The sequence below is a fragment of the Scyliorhinus canicula genome, chromosome 2 (assembly GCF_902713615.1).
Source record: "Scyliorhinus canicula chromosome 2, sScyCan1.1, whole genome shotgun sequence".
In the NCBI taxonomy this organism is placed as follows: domain Eukaryota; kingdom Metazoa; phylum Chordata; class Chondrichthyes; order Carcharhiniformes; family Scyliorhinidae; genus Scyliorhinus; species Scyliorhinus canicula.
Genome location: NC_052147.1, coordinates 266,510,924 through 266,530,431, shown reverse-complemented (window position 1 = coordinate 266,530,431; position 19,508 = coordinate 266,510,924). Strand labels below are relative to the sequence as shown.

General features: G+C 42.7%; 1 protein-coding gene across 7 annotated transcripts in view; it reads left to right on the top strand.

Annotated features, from left to right (window-relative positions):
- ptpn4a (protein tyrosine phosphatase non-receptor type 4a) overlaps positions 1–19,508 on the top strand; it is a 428,771-nt gene that overhangs the window by 344,652 nt on the left and 64,611 nt on the right. For all 7 annotated transcript variants that reach the window (XM_038790048.1, XM_038790047.1, XM_038790049.1 and 4 more), the window contains 4 exons: positions 4,501–4,584; positions 5,429–5,485; positions 11,542–11,698; positions 12,101–12,267. In XM_038790048.1, coding sequence (XP_038645976.1) covers positions 4,501–4,584; positions 5,429–5,485; positions 11,542–11,698; positions 12,101–12,267 — 465 coding nt within the window. The remainder of the gene's footprint in view (positions 1–4,500; positions 4,585–5,428; positions 5,486–11,541; positions 11,699–12,100; positions 12,268–19,508) is intronic.

Below are 19,508 nucleotides of genomic sequence, written 5' to 3'. Positions count from 1 at the left end.
TGATAACTGAATGAAAAGCTTTACGGGATGATTTTGCACCCGCGTTAACCGTCAGCGAGAAAGGCGGAGCGAAAACAAGACATTGCGAGAATTGGGGAACACCATCTCACACCCCTCACTGATGATGTAATAAGGTTCCGACCCACATTTTAAACATTTGCATATAATTAGCAAACACTCGCACCACATGATCCTTTTTCATTGAATATTCATACCTCGGCTATTTGAAAATGTGAATCAGTCGAGGAGATTTCTTTCTCAAACTGTAGAGTTTGTAGGTTCCACTATCCCTGTGTCTGCATGGGTCTCACCTCTACTACCAAAAAAGACGTGCAGGGTAGGTGAATTGCCCATGCTAAATTGCCCCTTAGTTGGGGGGAAAAAAAACTGGGTACTCAACTAGGATTTCAAGAGTGGACACTGACCACTTGGCCTCCTGTCTTGAATATCATGGACTGGGAAAGATTAATGAGAATGGACAGAGACTACTTGAACTTTGTTCTTCCCACAAACTTTGTGTAACCCAACACCTTTCTCCGAGCAAATCATGCCAAAACATATCCTGAGACGTCTGTGCTCCATTGGCACCAGCTGGGCCTGATCATCACCAGACATGACTCTGAGCAGAATTATCAACACACATCACTCCCCGGTCAGTGCACCAGGGTTAGGAAGCAACCCTTGAAGTTCTGTCATACAAAGCAGGAATGCATTGTCACCAATGTCAGCCCCGCTGCCAACCCATTTAATTCTATTCACCTGAGGAAGGAGCAGTGCTCCGAAAGCTAGTGATTTGAAACAAACCTGTTGGACTTTAACCTTCTTACTGTGCTCACTCCAGTCCAACGCCCATTAGCGAAGGAAACGGCTCAATTGAAAATAAAGGGGGATCAGATCATGTGACTGCAATAAGCAGTTGGAGAGATGGGTGGAATACTATCTTGAGTTCTCTGCTGCTGGATAAAATTGGCTACCTGTGAAGCCAGTCCAAAGATGTGCAGGTTGGGTGGATTGGCCATGACAAATTGTCCAAAATTCTATGATTAACCTAGGACAAAAGTTCGGCGCAACATCGTGGGCCGAAGGGCCTGTTCTGTGCTGTATTTCTCTATCTATCTATCTCCACATCATGGCAATCCATTTACTGCCAAACAGTTCCTCGACCAGAGTGAACAGACGCTCTTTGGTATTCCCACGCTTAATGCAAAAGGGAAATGGAGCATTTTTCTGATACCATCGAAAATACTTCGCTCTCAACACATGGGAAGCAAGAGGGGGAAAGCACTGACTGATCAGAGGCTAACAGCCTGCCATTGAATCCAACCAGTCTGTTCTAATGAATAACGATAGCTATCTAAGCAATGAGATTCTAAATGCACCAAGATCTTGATGTCAAGTCCAACAGGCCGTTGGGTATGCCAGAGAGTACTGGTTACATTTTGCCAGAGTATTCAGACATCCTGAGTCATAGGGATGCCGGGGGCATGTATGTCACCAAAAGGTAACAAGCCCATTAGCGAAGGAAACGGCTCAATTGAAAATAAAGGGGGATCAGATCATGTGACTGCAATAAGCAGTTGGAGAGATGGGTGGAATACTATCTTGAGTTCTCTGCTGCTGGATAAAATTGGCTACCTGTGAAGCTGCTCGGTGTGATCTCCCAGCATCATGGGCAAGGCCAGCTATGACGGTGCAACATTAGAATCCTTTTTGAGATCCGCAATGCAGCCAAACCGGGATGTGTTCTGGTAGGATGCTTAGCAGAACTGTCAGAAAACTCTTCAGCCTCGCTCCCCTGAGATCTAAGACACAGGAGACAAGTCCTCCTCAAAAGATTCTGATAATACTAACCTAGCATTCCATACTGAGGAAACCTTGAGTAATAAGTGGACTGACACACTAGCGCAGAATTTGATTTGACCATCAACATCAGGAATACTAATGTCATGATCCCGGATACATGCCATGCAACCATCAATCAGGATTGCTATTGTGATGCCGGAGCTGATGATCGCTTCCCATATCTAGGTTCTATAATCACCAGCAATCCGTCACTTGTTGCTGAAATTAACGCGCGCATCGTAAAATCTGCAGATGTTGCGTTCTAACTGAGGCAAGAGATTCTGGAACAACAACAAAATGACTGAACACCAAACTGAGTCTACCAAACTTGTGGCTACAGTGTTGAGACAGCATACACTAGGCAGGAGAAAAAACTGAACAGTTTCCACCTTCACTGTCTCAGAAAAAAGTCTTGGCATCTCATGACGGAACAAAATCACCTTTCTGAGGCTCTGGAGCACGCTAATTCTATCAGCATACATTCATTCCTAACGTTTGCACTTGCTCAATCACATTCATTAGATGGCTGACAGTTGTGTGCCCAAAAGACTTTCTATACAGTAAACTGGCCACAGGATCACGACCCCGTGGACGTCCATACCCCCTGCTACAAGAACGTCTCAGAGTGAAATATGAAGGTTGTGGATGTTGACATCAGGAGACAGTCACTGATGACCTTGACCTTCTGGAGACTGACTATTTGGTGAGGCATTGCAAGAGGTGAACAAAAAGCAGAGTTGGCTAGCAGCAAGCCCAGCAGAGACCGCCATACTCTTGTGCCACACCTGGTGATGCTTAGCACAGAGTTGACTACCGCAGTGCAAACAATTTTGATAAAAGCAAATTACTGCCGATGCAGGAATCTGAAACAAAAACAGAAGATACTGGACAATCACAGCAGGTCTGCCAGCATCTGTGGAGTGAGAAGGGAGCTAACGTTTTGAGTTTTGACAAAGTCAACCAGACTCAAAATATTAGCTCTCTTCACAAACTATTTTGAGATGGAAAGCTGCCACCATAATTCAAAGAAAATTTATCTTAAATATTGAAGTAATCTATTTAAAGCTTATTTAATGCAGTCTCTACACAAACATATGAAACTGTATGTTTTACCTTGCATCATATTATTTAATGTGCTCAGTGGAATTGCATTCAACGTTATTTAAATTAACATTAAGCTGATGCGATTCACCAAATTGATTTGCAGCTTCCGATGGTGGGAAACATTTTAATGATTAGGAAACAAAGTTGCAAACAGACTGGAAACCCATCGTCTGTGCAGGAGTTAAAAGTTCATTTGTACTATCTATGTTTTAGGTTTAATATAAACCAGTGTGAATGGAATGTTGACTTTAATGCACTTGTATTCTGTGAATAAGTGCTGAATTCAACACAAGTATAAAGGGAATATCATTTGAATTGAGACAGTTGTGCAAATGTGTGAACGACTTCTCAGATTTGTCATAAAGAATTCTGAAGTAGCCAACCATCTGCAAGCCACGGCATACCTGACGTACATAATGTCAATGCAAGAGCACCCATGAACAGTCCAAAACACGGGTATGGAGGATGTCACAAGGATTCCAACAGTAGAAGTCAGCGATGAGAGTTTCAGGATTCTGATAACCAAATCCAAAGTTGTTACTGTAGTCACTCAAACTCCGTTTCATTGGTCCAAATCCAATGTTCTTCGTTAGATGTCCTCTGTGAAATAATGTTTGGACATTTAAATTTAAGTCAGTATCTTGCTACTTAGTGTTTTCAAATAAGCAACCTTCAAAAGGATGAAATAAAAGGGTAGCTGCTAATGTCTGCAAAAGAGATAAGACAGGCTGTATTCTAGTGTACAGCCTTCGTTGGTAAGGAAAAGTCGCAATAGTTCTAGATGACCATAGGCTGCTTTCCCCTTTGAGGGGAGGGGCTGACTGGTGGTGATTTAACCTGACAATCGCTACACCTCGAGCGAGGGGCAAGTTTGAAAAGGGTGGCCTTTTATGGCAGCATGGTGGTGCAGTGGGTTCGATCCCGGACCCAGGTCACTGTCCATGTGGAGTTTGCACATTCTCCCCATGTCTGCGTGGGTCTCACCCCCACAACCCAAAAGATGTGCAGGGTAGGTGGATTGGCCACGCTAAATTGTCCCTTAATTGGGGTGGGGGAAATTATTTTAAAGAGAAGGCGGGCCTTCATGGACTGCTCTGATGGCTGCAGGTCCGAAAATCATAATCTGTTTTTTTTCCCCTTTTGCAAATGTTGACTCCCCTTCAAAGATATTGATAGGATTTTACTTTTTAAATTAAGAAATGCGGATAAATGACCAAAGCCCATAGTGCAGAAGTCGCGACGATCTGCAACCCAAAGAAGACGCTATTTTTCAGCTCAAAGTGGTTACAAAATTGTCTTTTAAAAGCCCGCAAATAATAGGAGGGAGGTAGTGAGTTTAATTTCATTTAATTTCACAGAAAAACATGACATGAGAAAGGATCTCGAATGAACATTCATTCATCATAAATGCTAATTGATGTGATTTGTTGGCAAAAGTCCTCTAAAGTTGAATGTTAACAGGCTATATGTTCTGCTTAATTTGTAGCCTTTAAGAAGAATCTCCATTCTCTGTCAGTACTTATGACTTTAATATCCTGTTTCTGCTTTCTGCAGCCGAATGGTATTGTTCCTCATGACAATCTAGTTCTGATTAGAATGAAAGCGGACGAGAATGGGAGATTCGGGTTCAATGTTAAGGTACATCTTGCTTGTATCTTTCTTATGCCATTGGAATATGCATCACCTATTCTGAATTCAGTAGATTTCGACACCACAAAACATGTATTTACACTTCAGGTTAAGAAATTTGTTACTTTTCAGTATTTATTTTACAAACATCGTTTTTAAAAAATGTCCAGGTGGAAGCTGGTTACAGAAAACTAAATGTTTTCCACAGCAACAAAGCCGTAAATAATCTGTTGGTTTGCATGGTAAACATCTCTCCTCCATTGTGTTGGGAAATCTCTTGATCCTAAAATCCCTTGATCCTGTCTGCTGAGGGATATAAAAAGTGAGATGTGGACAGGGGAGGCATTGTGAAACAAGAAAGATGCCATGGCAGAAGCTCTCTTGTTTAAGTCAAATAAGATGGCCACTGTGGACTAAAAGGATCTTGTCTTGTGTTCGGTGCAAATTAGTCATACGCATCTATTATTGTGGCACTGCCCAGTCATAGCATTGGTATATAGGACAACAAGTGTCAACTTCCATCAAAAGCAAGATTCTCATGCTGCTGATGCAAGCAATTGATAACGTTCAGGCCAAAAATGTGTGCGCAGCAGATCAAATTTGTAATGACCGTCTGCTTGGTTTGGACAACAGAACGTGTTATATGTAAAATTAACATTTTTGTAACTGTATTAGTGATGGTGGTCAATAGTTTATTTAATTACTGGAAGATGGAGCCCATTGTCTAAATATATACGCATGTTGCACTTGTTTAATTGACTATTGGTAGCCCGTTCTAACAATTGTGTTCATGATCTCATTGTGTTCATTTACTTCTTGGGGAATATTCAACTCCTTTTCCTTCTTTTCACAGGGAGGTATTGATCAGAAAATGCCAGTCATAGTATCACGAGTGGCTCCTGGAACACCCGTGAGTAGCTATCTAAAAAGTACTACATGAATTAATATTTTCTAGGCAGCACGTTGGCACACTGCTGCCTCGTGGAGCCGAGGTCCCAGGTTCGATCCTGGCTCTGGGTCACTGTCCGTGTGGAGTTTGCACATTCTTCCGCGTTTGCGTGGGTTTCACCCCCACAACCCAAAGATATGCAGTGTAAATGGATTGGCCACGCTAAATTGCCCCTTGATTGGAAAAAATGAATTAGGCATTCTAAATTTATTTCTAAAAAATGAATTAATATTTTCTCAACAGTACTGATACATTGAAAATCATTTAAGTTGCATTAGCTGTTTTTTTTTCACGGATGTCACGGGTGCAATGCTTCCAGGGATGAAAGATTTCCACCGCTTTCTTAGAAATCCGCCATTTTAAATATATGTTCTAACTTCCATAAGTGGGTTTTGAAATAAATCAGAACTCTACTATCAGTGAGGGTGGCGTCTCTACTGGGCTGGAGCTGGAGTGTGGGTCTGTACTAGGCCAGCTATTGCTCTGGGTGCCGACTCTCTGTATTCAGGAATGGAAGCCTAGCCTCGGGTTATCATGGCATCTCCCAGGGACCCTTTAGGTTTAAGGCGATTCGATGCACAGTCCTTTGAGCATGGAATTCTGATCAGGCCAAGTCCCCACAGGTTCGATAGGCTCATGGTGTGGGGAATGGTCAGGGAGAAGCAGAGCCCTAATCTTTTCTGGATACAGGAAGTTTGCAGTGTAGTAGGGGTTGGGGATTGAGGAGGCAGAAGTGAAACCTGAGCCTGATGCAGAATATGTTCTTCATTTGAATTAGGTCTGGTTGAGAGTTCTGGCAAAATAGAATAAAACTGACATTTTCTTTTTAAGTATTCAACATAATTTTCATATTCATTAATTATGTAACTTTCGGCAGAATTCTACGATGTGTCACAGGCTAACTTTCTAGATCTGGATCAGTTTTTACCTGGAATAAACTAAAATAGGTCTATTAGAAAACTACCAGCAACCCAGCTCTTCCAACTGCAGTGTGAAAGTGTGTGGGAAACTTTCTAAACGCATGATTTGTCCAGAGAATGAGGGGGAAATTTTGAGTTGCTGCTGTTGCAGAACCAGACTTTGGGCTATGTACAATTGCTGTAGGTAGGAAAAACACATGTCTGACCCTCAACACTGACAAATGTAGTAATTATAATGGAGAAGGGAAAAAGCCTGCTAAAAATCCAATCGCGTTGGCTGTCCTGAATTGCGCTATTTTCACAACATCGATAGATTTTGAGATGTTATCACCTGTCGTCAGTTCATGGCCACCTTCTCCAAAACCATACAGTTCTCTTCTCTTTAGTTTGAAGTTTAGCACTGCTCCTGCATTCATCAGCAAGGTGCCGAACAGCAGGAAATCTCCGATCATCTGCCTGCTCCCTGCCTAGTGCAGCTTCAGCCGAAAGGGTCGGGCAGCTAATCATTAAAACTGGTATGTTAAGGGATATTCTTTGACACGGTACAAATTACACATATATTAAGAGCAAGGTGGTAGCCAGTGAAAGGGTTGGCCCACTCCAGGACAGGGGAGGGAATCTATGCGTGGAACCAGAGGAAATGAATGAGTACTTTGCATCAGTATTCACCAAAGAGAAGGACTTTGTGGGTGATGAGTCTGGGGAAGGGTGTGTAGATGGTCTGGGTCACATTGACATCCAGAAAGGAGGTTGGGCGTCCTGATAAACATTAAGTTAGATAAGTCCCCATGACCTGATGGGATCTACCCCAGGGCAGCACGGTAGCATTGTGGATAGCACAATCGCTTCACAGCTCCAGGGTCCCAGGTTCGATTCCGGCTTGGGTCACTGTCTGTGCGGAGTCTGCACATCCTCCCCGTGTGTGCGTGGGTTTCCTCCGGGTGCTCCGGTTTCCTCCCACAGTCCAAAGATGTGCAGGTTAGGTGGATTGGCCATGATAAATTGCCCTTAGTATCCTAAATTGCCCTTAGTGTTGGGTGGGGTTACTGGGTTACTGGGTTATGGGGATAGGGTGGAGGTGTTAACCTTGGGTAGGGTGCTCTTTCCAGGAGCCGGTGCAGACTTGATGGGCCGAATGGCCTCCTACATTGTAAATTCTATGTAAGAATACTGAGAGAGGCAAGGGAGGAAATTGCTGAGGCCTTGAGAGAAATCTTTGCATCCTCACTGGCTACAGGGACTGGAGGACTGGAGAATAGCTAATGTTGTTCCTTTGTTTAAGAAGGGTAGCAAGGATAATCCAGGGAATTACAGGCAGGTGGTATGAAAATTATTGGAGAGGGTCCTTTGAGACAGGATTTACTCCCATTTGGAAGCAAATGGACATATTAGCGAGAAGCAGCATGATTTTGTGAAGGGGAGGTAGTGTCTCATTAACTTGATCAAGTTCTTCGAGGACGTGACACAGACGATTAATGAAGGTAGGGCAATGGATGTTGTCAACATGGACTTCAATAAGGTCTTTGACAAGGTCCCTCATGGCAAACTGGTACAGATTGTGAAGTCACATGGGATCAGAGGTGAGCTGGGAAGATGGTTACAGAACTGACTCGGACATAAAAGACAGAGGGTAGCAGTGGAAGGGTGCTTTTCTGAATGGAGGGTTGTGACTAGTGGTGTTCCTTGAGGATTAGTGCTGGGACTTTTTTGCTGTTTGTAGTATATATAAATGATTTGGAGGAAAACGTAACTGGTCTCATTAGTAAGTTGCGAATGACACCTAGATTGGTGGCATTGCAGATAGTGATGAGGGCTGTCAGAGGATACAGCAGCATATAAATCGATCGGATACTTGGGCGGAGAGATGGCAGATGGAGTTTAATCAGACTAATGTGAGGTAATACATTTTGGAAGATCTGATACAGATGGGAAATATGAAGTAAATGACAACCATTAAGAGCATTGACAGGTAAAGGGATCTAGGTGCACAGGTCCACAAGTCATAGTGGCAAAGCAGGTGGAGAAGGTAGTCAAGAAAGCTCACATCATGCTTCCCTTCATCGGCCGGAGCATTGAGTATAAAAATTGGCAAGTCATGCAGCAACTGTATAGAACCTTAGTTAGGCCACACTTGAAATATAGTGTTCAATTTTGGTCGCCACACTACCAGAAGGATGTGGAGGCTTTGGAGAGGATACAGAAGAAGTTTACCAGGATGTTGCCTGATATGGAGGGCATTAGCCATGAGGAGAGGTTGGATGAATCTGGTTTGTTCTCACTTGAACGACAGAGGTTGAGGGGTGGCCTAATAGAAGTCTACAGAATTATGAGGGACATGGACAGAATGGATAGGCAGAAACATTTTCCTAGGGTGGTAGAGTCAATTACTAGGAGGCGTGGGTTTAGAGTAAGAGGCAAAGTTGAGAGGAGATGTTCAAGAGAAGTTTTTTTACACACAGGGTAGTGGCTGCCTGGAACTCGCTGCCGAAGGAGGTGATGGGAGTAGGTACGATAGTGGCGTTTAAGGACCGTCTTGACAAATACATGAAAAGGATGGGAAAAGAGGGATATGGACCCCGGAAGTGTAGAAGGTTTTATGTTAGAGGGGCAGCATGGTCGGCGCAAGCTGGGAGGGCCAAAGAGCCTGTTCCTGGACTGTTGTTTTCTTGGTTCTTTGTTCTACCCAGGAGACTGCAACAGAGCACAAGTGTCAGGGAATTATTGTGATTAGGTGGCTTGACCTTAAAGGGGCCAGCGGGGCCCCAGGCCCCAGTGGGTGTGATGGGGGCGAAAGGTTGGGAAGAGTGGCCGCTGAGAGGCGGGAGGGAGGGGGAGGGATTTAGTGAGGGACTTCACTTAGTCTTCTGTCGACAAGGAATATAACTGAAACCTGCATAATCATATAAATAACAAATTTTAAAAACTTCATAATTACAGGTTTTCATATCTACATGATGCATGATGTGCAAATTTTAATACTTATATACTGACTGTTACTATGCTGTTTTATGGGATTTTGTTTTTGCTGGTATGGTGATTGTCCCTTTAAGACCAATACAGCTGGCATCTGGTGTCAATTTGCTTTTAAAGAGTAGCTTTTTATATATTCGCTATGGGTTGTGCGCATTGTTGGCAACATTGTTGCCCACTCCTTATTAACCTTGATTGAGAAGGTGGTGATGAGTTAAAATGGCAGCACATTTGTCAGTAGTGTGCAAAACATTGTTGTAATCCTTCCCATCGCCATGTTCTGTTGTTAGTATGGACTTCATCCTGTATTACATGTACTAACTGCATTGAATGCTGAAATGCTAATGCCACTTATACGCTTGCAAACACATTGGCCCACGGCATCAATAGTAATAGAAGGTAAACAAAGTCTCCACCGAGTCTACTAATTCCACCTATTTGAAATGGCCTAGAAGCAATCACACTTACTACAGATCATAAAAAGTGCTATAATTGCATAATTCCTTGTCACAAAATATTTTCGGATCTTTTTCTTCAGCCACTCATTGCTGAATGCTTCGGAACCTGATTTAAGGCAGTAAAAGAAAAGATTTTGCAGTTTGTAATGTTTTTTAAAGCAACCTGGATATTAATACAATGGAGCTGTAATACATAAATACTCTGCCTATAAATAGCCAGCAGCTATATATATACTGCCTATAAATAGCCAGCAGCACGGTTCGATTCCCGTACCAGCCTCCCCGGACAGGCGCCGGAATGTGGCGACTAGGGGCTTTTCACAGTAACTTCATTGAAGTCTACTCGTGACAATAAGCGATTTTCATTTCATTTTCATTAAAGGTAAATCTTTACACTAACACAATGCAATTTTCATATGCCTTGTGTAAAATGTCAGAACCAACGTATCATCTCTGCAATCACATCAGAAACCTCAGTTCTTTATATTTCCTCCTGTCTCTACTTGTCAATACGACAGGAAGGATGTTGATCAATTTTGATTCTTAAAGCATCTGACTTGAGGAATTTTTACTTGCTGAATTTCAAACTGTGGAAAGCTACTGGACCATGTAACATGGCCAGAGCAAAGACACATGTAGCTTCAGCTAATGTTCCATCCTGTGGGTTTTCTGCTAAGTAGGAGTTCTGACTTGTGCTGCATTTTTTAAAAAAGTTTGACACAAAGGAATTGGCAGTATAGGGACCTCTTTGACACTGAATATGCAGGATAACGTGGCTGATATGTGTATCAGAGACAGTGCCAGGTTGCGTGTTTGAACTACATTGCCAGGACCCGAGTGTGTAATTTAGGATGACTCTTTGGTGCAGTCCCAAGAGAATGTTGGATTATCAGAGTTAGTGTTTATGATCCAATATGAAAATGGTATGTTTACTTCTTCACAGGGAATATTAAATAACCCATTTTACAAAACTGGACAGAGTTCTGATGTTTTATCCAACATTTTTCACTCACCCAAAACCACCTAAATATGCCATCTGGTCATTCATCACACTGATATTTATGAGATTCTGCTCTAGAGAAGCTAGTTACAGGTTGAGCATCCCTTATCCAAAAACCAAAAAAATTCCGATATCTGCACTTTTTTTCCAACGCCGAAGTGACATCATGAGTGGGAAATCTCACCAGGTAATGCGCAGTCCCAAACGCATGCCAAACATGCGCAGTATATTCCAAAATCCGAAAATTTCCAAGATCCGATACACACTCGGTCCCAAGCATTTCAGATAAGGGATTGTTAACTTGTATTACATTTGCTGAAAAAAATTGTGGCAAAAGTTGCTATGAAGTGTTTTTGACCTCCTTGTAAGATTTGAAAGTGGTATATAAGCACATGTTTTTTTTTAACAATCTGTGGATTTGACCTTTTTAGGCATGTTCGTAATAACTAGTGATGATCTATAATTTTATTGCCCCATTGGTAGAAGCTAAAGAATTCTGTATTGTACTGTTTCAGTAAATTTGCAAGAACTATCTGTACTTTCACACAAATGATGCTGAAATTAATGTCTGCTATAAAATTTGTAACTTGTTAAAATTAGATTGTGTTATATTTCCACTCTGGCTGTAGAGGTTTTAGACATCATCATCTGTTTTCTCTTAATGTGCAGGCTGACACTTGTGTTCCACGACTCAATGAAGGTGATCAGGTTGTACTGATCAATGGTAGGGATATATCAGACTACACGCATGACCAAGTTGTCTCGTTCATCAAAGCCAGCTGCGAGATTCGCTCTGAAGAACTAATATTATTCGTTCGACCCAATGGTAAGTATGCATCTTCATTTGCTAGGCAAATAACAAAGTAACTATTATTCAAGCTCAATAGCTTTTGGTATCTAAAATGCAAACAACAAATGCCGGAAAAACTCTGCATGTCTGGCAGCATCTGTGGAGAGAAAATACCGTTTCTAATCCTTATGACTTTTCTGAGTCATATGACTTAAAACGTAAACTCTTCATCCCACCACAGATTCTGCCAGATCTGAATTTTTTCAGCATTTTCTGTTCTTACTTCAGACTTCCAGCATCCGAAGTATTTTGTTTTTATTTTAGCTTTTTGTGTTTAGCATGCTTAACTGGGCTACTTGAAACCAATTTCCTGAGTGGTACATCACATTGTTTTTAAAGTCATTCTACAATTCTGTGAATTTGTTTTGTCTTCTCAAGCTGTTTATGATGTCGTAGAAGAGAAGGCAGAAAGTGAACCTGATTTTCAGTACATTCCAGAGAAATCTCCTCTGGATGTAATCCATCAGGATGATGATGCCTTAAGAGAGTCAATGATACATTTGCGAGATGCCCTGGAAACTGGAACTATTCTTACACAGTTTGATGTGAGTATTTTGTCCTTTTTAAACCACATGAAATTATGTAATTTTAGGGCAGCACGATGGCACAATGGTTAGCACTGCTACCTCACGCCGCCGAGGACCCGGGTTTGATCCCAGCCCCAGGTAACTGTCCATGTGGTGTTGGGACATTCTCCCTGTGTCTGCATAGGTCTCACCGCCACAACCTAAAAAGATGTGCAGGGTAGATGAATTGGCCAAGCTAAATTGTCCCTTAATTGGGGGGGGGGGGGGAATAATTGGGTACTTGTTATTTTACACAATTTAATAAAGTATAACGAGCATGATTTTTCAAGCTTGTTTTTTATTCATTCGTGGGATGTGGACAAGGCCAGCATTTATTGTTCATTTCTAACTGCCTTTGAGAAGGCAAGTCTCTTCTTGAGCTGCTGCAATCCATGAGATGTAGACACATCCACGGTACTGTTAGTCAGGGAATTGCAGGATTTTGATTCAGCAATGACGAAGGAAGTGCAGTATAGTTTCAAAGCAGAATGGTGAGTGACTTGGAGGGGAAGTTGAAGATTGTTGTTTTCTCTTTTGCCTGCTGCCCTTGATCATCTCAGCAGTAGAAGTTTTGGTTTGGAAAGTACTACTAAAAATTCCTTGGTGAGTTGCTGCATACTGTAGATGGTACACACTATAAGTCATGGTGCGCTGGTAATAAGTGAATACTTGAGATAGCGGATGAGGTGCTAATCAAGCCAACAGTTTTGTCCTGGTTGGTGTCAGATTTCTTGAACGTTTTTGGAGCTGCAATCGGCAAGCTTGTGGCAAATATTTAATCACATTCCTGATTCGTGCCTGATAGATTGTGGAAGCACTTTAGGAGAGTTATTCAGACTGCCCCGAACTGATTTCTTCATTTAACAATGGCACTCCATGAGTCTGGTCCTGTTTCTAATAGCCATCACCAGGATGATGTTTCTATTTTTCTTTTGGGGGGGCGGGGGGGGAGTTTCAGTAACAGAAATTCTTATGAACATTCTTGCTTGTATAAATCCTATATCATTGGCTGTGTAGTATATTAACCCTGATCAACATATAACCTTAGACCTATATTAGTTTATAGGAGTTACGCATATTCATTGCTATAAAACTATAGAATTATACAGCACAGAAGACCATTCAGTCAATCAAGCCTTCGGTGGTGATATCCAATTAATTCCATTACCTTGTTCTTCCCTCTAGCCATGTTTGTTTTCCTTTCACATATTTATCCAAATCTCTTTTCAATGTTAGTATTGAATTTGCTTCCCCATTCTTTCAGGCAGTGTATTCCAGATCATCGCAGCTATGTTTCTTTCAAAAATAGTTTCCTCGTGTCACCTCAGTTCCTATTGCACAGACTTTCAATCTATGGCCTTTGGTTAGTAACCATTCTGCCACTGGAAACAAATTCTCTTTATTCTATAAAAGTTATTCATGATTTTGAAAATCTTCATCAAAGCTCTCCTTAATCCTACCTGCTCTAAAGAGAACATCCCAATCTCTTCTTTTTTTCCATATGAGTATCATTTCAACACTGAAGAGATTTTATTGGTTAACTTTAATATTGACTTGATATCAATATGCAAGTAAAGGACATTAGATTTTTATAATTTGATAAGATAAATATAACTGCGATAACATAGTAGACACCAAATGTCTTTGATGATTCAATTTCACACTAGTTTTGATCAAAAATGGGTGTCAATAAATTATATTTAAAAGATAATTCATCAGATGGCAGTTGAAACAAATAATCTAATAGGAAAATAACGTGATCAGTGTGGAGCCAATAATCCTGAAGAAAGATCTGGATGTGCTACAAAAGACTGGCAAGATGCAAGACTAACAAAACCATAGTAACGGTTGGCAGGATAGGGTCCTAGCACATAATGGTTAGCAGGATCAGCTGGAAATGAAAATGATTTCCCGACTGTTCCTGCTTATTACCCTTCGAAGTAAGTGTCCGGTCATCCTTTTGATAGCACTTCCATGTAGATGATTACAATGAAATACAATTTCATTTTTTTTTTGCGTAGTGTCCTCGCTGTCACAAATGGTTCTCTGATAAATATGACATAACATGGTGTATAATACAATGCACTTGTTGTAATACTCTGAAGTTAAAACTCACCACTATTCTTAGAATTCCCCCTATACCAAAAAAGGGTCGATATTCTAAATGGTGAACAAGGATTCCCACTCCCTGACCGTCCGATGCAGGCTTCGGTGGGTGCTATTCAAGTCAAACTATATTTTCAAGTTATCCCCCAGTATAACCCATACCTTCACCGAAGAATTTTACCTACTTACCCCTTAGTAGCATCGATGTCCTGGGTCCTGCGTTGTTAAGTAAGTAAAGTAGGCTAATAACCACTGTTTCAGGTTAAAACTTTTAAGTTATTTTATTATTATAATTTTTTTTTAAAGCTGTAAACACTTTCTTAACAGAAAGGTAAAAAGATCTTGCTTCTGGATCCTTCCTGTTGGTTGAAGGGACCTTCAGGCCCACCTTGACAATCAATCTTCTTTAAAATCTCTTCTTGAGATGTATTCGCTGGTGAACTCGGTTGCTGTGTCCTATCCTTCCCATGTACCGAGCTGTGAGAGCTGGCTCTGCTAGCTATCTCTCAGCTGACTCTGACTCCTGTTTAAATTCTAGTCTTCCTTAGATGTATAGCTGTTTAAGCTCAGCATCTTGTCTTGTCTTTCCCATGACCGAGCTGTGAGAGCTAAAAATGCTTCTCTCCTCTCTGAGTTCTCCCCTTCTCTTGTTGCCTGTTGCTGGTCTACTTCTGCTCCCTGGGTTTATATTCTCTTTCTACCAATTATTAAGTTTTTAGAGCCTTATTAACCTAAATTAACTTATTTCACTTTGATTGTTAAAAAGTATCTTTGATGTAAACATTTTAATATAACTAATTATTCATTTTGGGCATAATGTCACCTCTCAGATCTGATTTAAAAATGCTTTGGTTTCAATAGGTGTTACTTACAGGGGCTGGTTTAGCTCACAAGGCTAAATCGCTGGCTTATAAAGCAGACCAAGCAGGCCAGCAGCACGGTTCGATTCCCGTACCAGCCTCCCCGGACAGGCGCCGGAATGTGGCGACTAGGGGCTTTTCACAGTAACTTAATTGAAGCCTACTCATGACAATAAGTGATTTTCATTTCATTTTCATTTTATTTCTGTGATTTCGAATCGTTTAATTTTCCAATTGTCCCCAGCTCATAACTCTGCCTTTGATTTTGACTTTAAATTATGTTTCTTGTAGACAAGTTGTCTCCAATTTTCTTTTAATTGACTTGATGTTCGTAGAATTTTACACTTAGAATTGACACCAAATTCGACTGAGCATCAACCATCCTTTCCAGCTGTTTACTAAGAGAGTTTATTTCAATTAAGGTGTGAAACTTTGCTTTTAGCTGTATGCTAAAATTTAACTTGGTTGTGACTTGAAATACCTACCTGTTTTAAACATTCGTCACTTAATTCAATTGAAACTCTCATCCATGCTTTTCCAAATGCTTCCTGAGATAGTTACTTTCAATAAAGGTGTGAGCCATTGTTTTAGCTTACCACAAGGATCCTGTGTGTTTGCTAAACCTGCTTGTGAGCAAGAATCTGCACACCTTTTGTGGGATCTTTCCCTGTATCCTCTCAGACCAGATATTGCCAGACTTCCATGTTTCAAATGACACATTTTTCTGTATTTTCAATTACAACTCTTTATTGTCACAAGTAGACTTACTTTAACACTACAACGAAGTTATTGTGAAAATCCCCTAGTCGCCACATTCCAGGGCCTGTTCGGGTATACGGAGAATTGAGAATGTCCAAATTACCGAACATCTTTCAGGACTTGTGGGAAGAAACCCCCATTGAAAACTTGTCATTGAAAAGTTAAATAAAGCTCTTGCCTGCTTGTTTTAATCAATGGGAATTTTGATCTTCCTTGTCACAGTATTGAACACCAGTATTGTGAAAGTGCTCATGCAACTGAAGTCCCTCATCCCTGTACTATTCTATTACATTTCTTCTGCACCTTTGTATAGTAGTAGAATTCATTAAGATTATGAATAATAGGGCAGCATGGTAGCACAGTGGCTAGCACTGCTGCCTCACGGCAAAGAGGTCCCAGGTTTGATCCCGGCTCTGGGTAACCATCTGTGTGGAGTTTGCACATTCTTCCCGTGTTTCCGTGGGTTTCGCCCCCACAGCCCATAGATGTGCAGGGTAGGTGGATTGGCCACACTAAATTGCCCCTTAATTGGAAAAAATGAACTGGGTACACTAAATTTATTTTTTTTTAATTATGAATAATAACCTGCATCAAGAATGCTGTACTTGGATAATCTGGCTATTTACGATGTTGAGCAAAGCTATTGGTTCAGTGGTAACAGGCAAAAACTCTCATTCATTAGGGAATTGGCTGCCTGCTCGGTGTATTTTACAGATATATTTTATATATTGTAGGGGAGGTGGTGCCGCAAGTATAGTCACTGGACTAGTAATTCAAAGACCCAAGGTACAGCTCTGGGAACTGGGCTCGTATCCCACCATGGCAGATGGTGAAATTTGAATTCATTTAAAAAATGAAATTTTGAATTAGTCTAATAATGACCATGAAACCATTGTCAATTGTTGTAAAAACCCATCTGGTTCAATAATACCCATTGGGGAAGGAGGTCTGCTGTCCTTACCTGGTCTGGCCTACGTGTGACTCCAGACCCACAGCAATGTGGTTGACTCTCAAATGTCCTCTGAAACTCAGTTCAAGGGTAATTAGGGATGGGTGTAAATGCTGGCCCAGCTAGCAACAACCACATCCCCTGAATAAAAGAATAAAATAAATAGTACAATTTTGTCAAGCATGTATCTGGCTAGCATATTAGTATGCCACAGAGGACTATAAAGTGAGTTCATGCCATGATTCTGCTGCACAGCATATTCCCAGTCCTTTTTTAAAAAAATAATTTTTATTGAAAAATTTTGTATTTATATAACAACAACGAAACCGCAATAAAATACCAACAATAACAATAATGATAACAGTCGTAAACATTCGCCCATCCTCAATGAACAACAAAACATATTAACAACAACTTAAATTAACACAATATTAAGTTAAATAACCATAGAAAAAACAATAGAGAACACCCTCGCACATGTAGAGGAAGAGTTGACTCTCTCCAGGGCATCTGCCCAAGTCCCATCCTCTATCTGCTCCCTAGTTCCCCCTCCCATTTAGCCTTCAGCTCCTCCACTGACGACGACTCCACATCCTGCATTACCTTATAAATGTCAGACACCTTCCCCTCTCCGACCCACACCCCCGAAAGCACTCTGTCCATCGCCCCCCGCGAGGGTAGCAAAGGAAATTCCTCCACCTGTCACCTAGCAAACGCCTTTACCTGCAAGTATCTGAACATGTTCCCTTGGGGGAGCCCAAATTTATCTTCCAGTTCCCCCAGGCCCGCAAACCTCCCGCCAATAAACAGGTCCCTCAATTTACTGATGCCCACCCTCAACCATCCCCTAAATCCCCCATCAGTGTTCCCCGGGATGAACCGATGATTTGCACCTAATGGAGCCTCCATCGAGCCCCCTGTTTCCCCCCTATGCCGTCTCCACTGTCCCCATATTCTTAGGGTCGTCGCCACCACCGGGCTAGTGGTATACCTCTTAGGAGAGAGCGGCAACGGCGCCGTTACCAGGGCACCCAGGCTCGTATCTCTACAAGACGCCATCTCCATTCTTTTCCAAGCCCCCCCCCATCACCCATTTACGCACCATTGACACATTGGCCGCCCAATAGTACCCCAAAAGGTTGGGCAGCGCCAGCCCGCCTCTATCCCTCCCTCGCTCCAGGAAAACCCTCTTCACTCTGAGTCCCATGCGCCCACACAAAGCTCAAAATACTGCTAGTCACCCTCCTAAAGAAGGCCCTGGGGATGAAGATGGGCAGGCACTGAAAGAGGAACAAGAACCTCGGAAGCACCGTCATTTTGACGGACTGCACCCTCCCCGCCAACGACAATGGCAGCATGTCCCACCTCTTGATCTCCTCCTCCATCTGATCCACAAGCCTGGTGAAATTATGCTTGCGAAGAGTCCCCCAGTCCCTGGCCACCTGCACCCCCAGGCACCTAAAACTCTCCCCTGCCCTCCTAAGCGGGAGCCTACCAATTCCCTCCTCCTGGTCCCCAGGGTGCACCACAAACACCTCACTCTTGCCTAGATTTAGTTTATAGCCTGAAAAGGTCCCAAACTCAGCTAGCAGCTCCATCACCCCCGGCATCCCTCCCACCGGGTCCGCCACATACAGTAGCAGGTCATCGGCATACAACGACACCCTATGTTCCTCCCCACCCAGCACCAAACCCCTCCACCTTCCTGAATCCCCCAACGCCATCCCCAACGGTTCGATTGCCAATGCAAACAACAAGGAGGACAGGGGGCAACCCTGCCTGGTTCCTCGATAAAGCCGGAAATACTCCGACCTCCTCCCATTCGTGACCACACACGCCATCGGGGCCTCATATAGCAGCCTCACCCATCTAATAAACCCTTCACCAAATCCAAACCTCCCCAACACCTCCCATAAGTACCCCACTCCACTCTATCGAAGGCCTTCTCTGCATCCAGCGCCACCACTATCTCAGCCTCCCCCTCAATCGCCGGCATCATGATGACATTCAACAACCTCCACACATTCGTGTTCAGCTGCCTTCCCACAACAAAACCTGTCTGGTCCTCATGTACAACCCCTGGCACACAGTCCTCTATCCTGGTGGCCAGGATCTTTACCAGCACCTTGGCATCCACATTAAGGAGAGATATGGGCCTGTATGAACCACACTGCTGGGGGTCCTTATCCCTCTTTAAGATTAAAGAAATCAGCGCCCGCGACATTGTCGGGGGCAAAGTCCCCCCCTTCCCACGCCTCATTAAGTGTCCGCACCAGCAGTGGGCCCACTAGGTCCACAAACTTTTTATAAAACTCCACCGGTAACCCATCCGGCCCCGGCGCCTTCCCGGACTGCATCTGCCCGATCCCCTTAACCAGCTCCTCCAGCTCAATCGGCGCCCCCAACCCCTCCACCTGCTCCTCCTGCACCTTCGGGAATGATAGCCCGTCGAGAAAACTCTCCATTCCCCTCCTCTCCACCGTTGGCTCCGACCGGTACAGTTCCCCGTAAAAGTCCTTGAAGACCTCATTCACCTCTACCCCCTT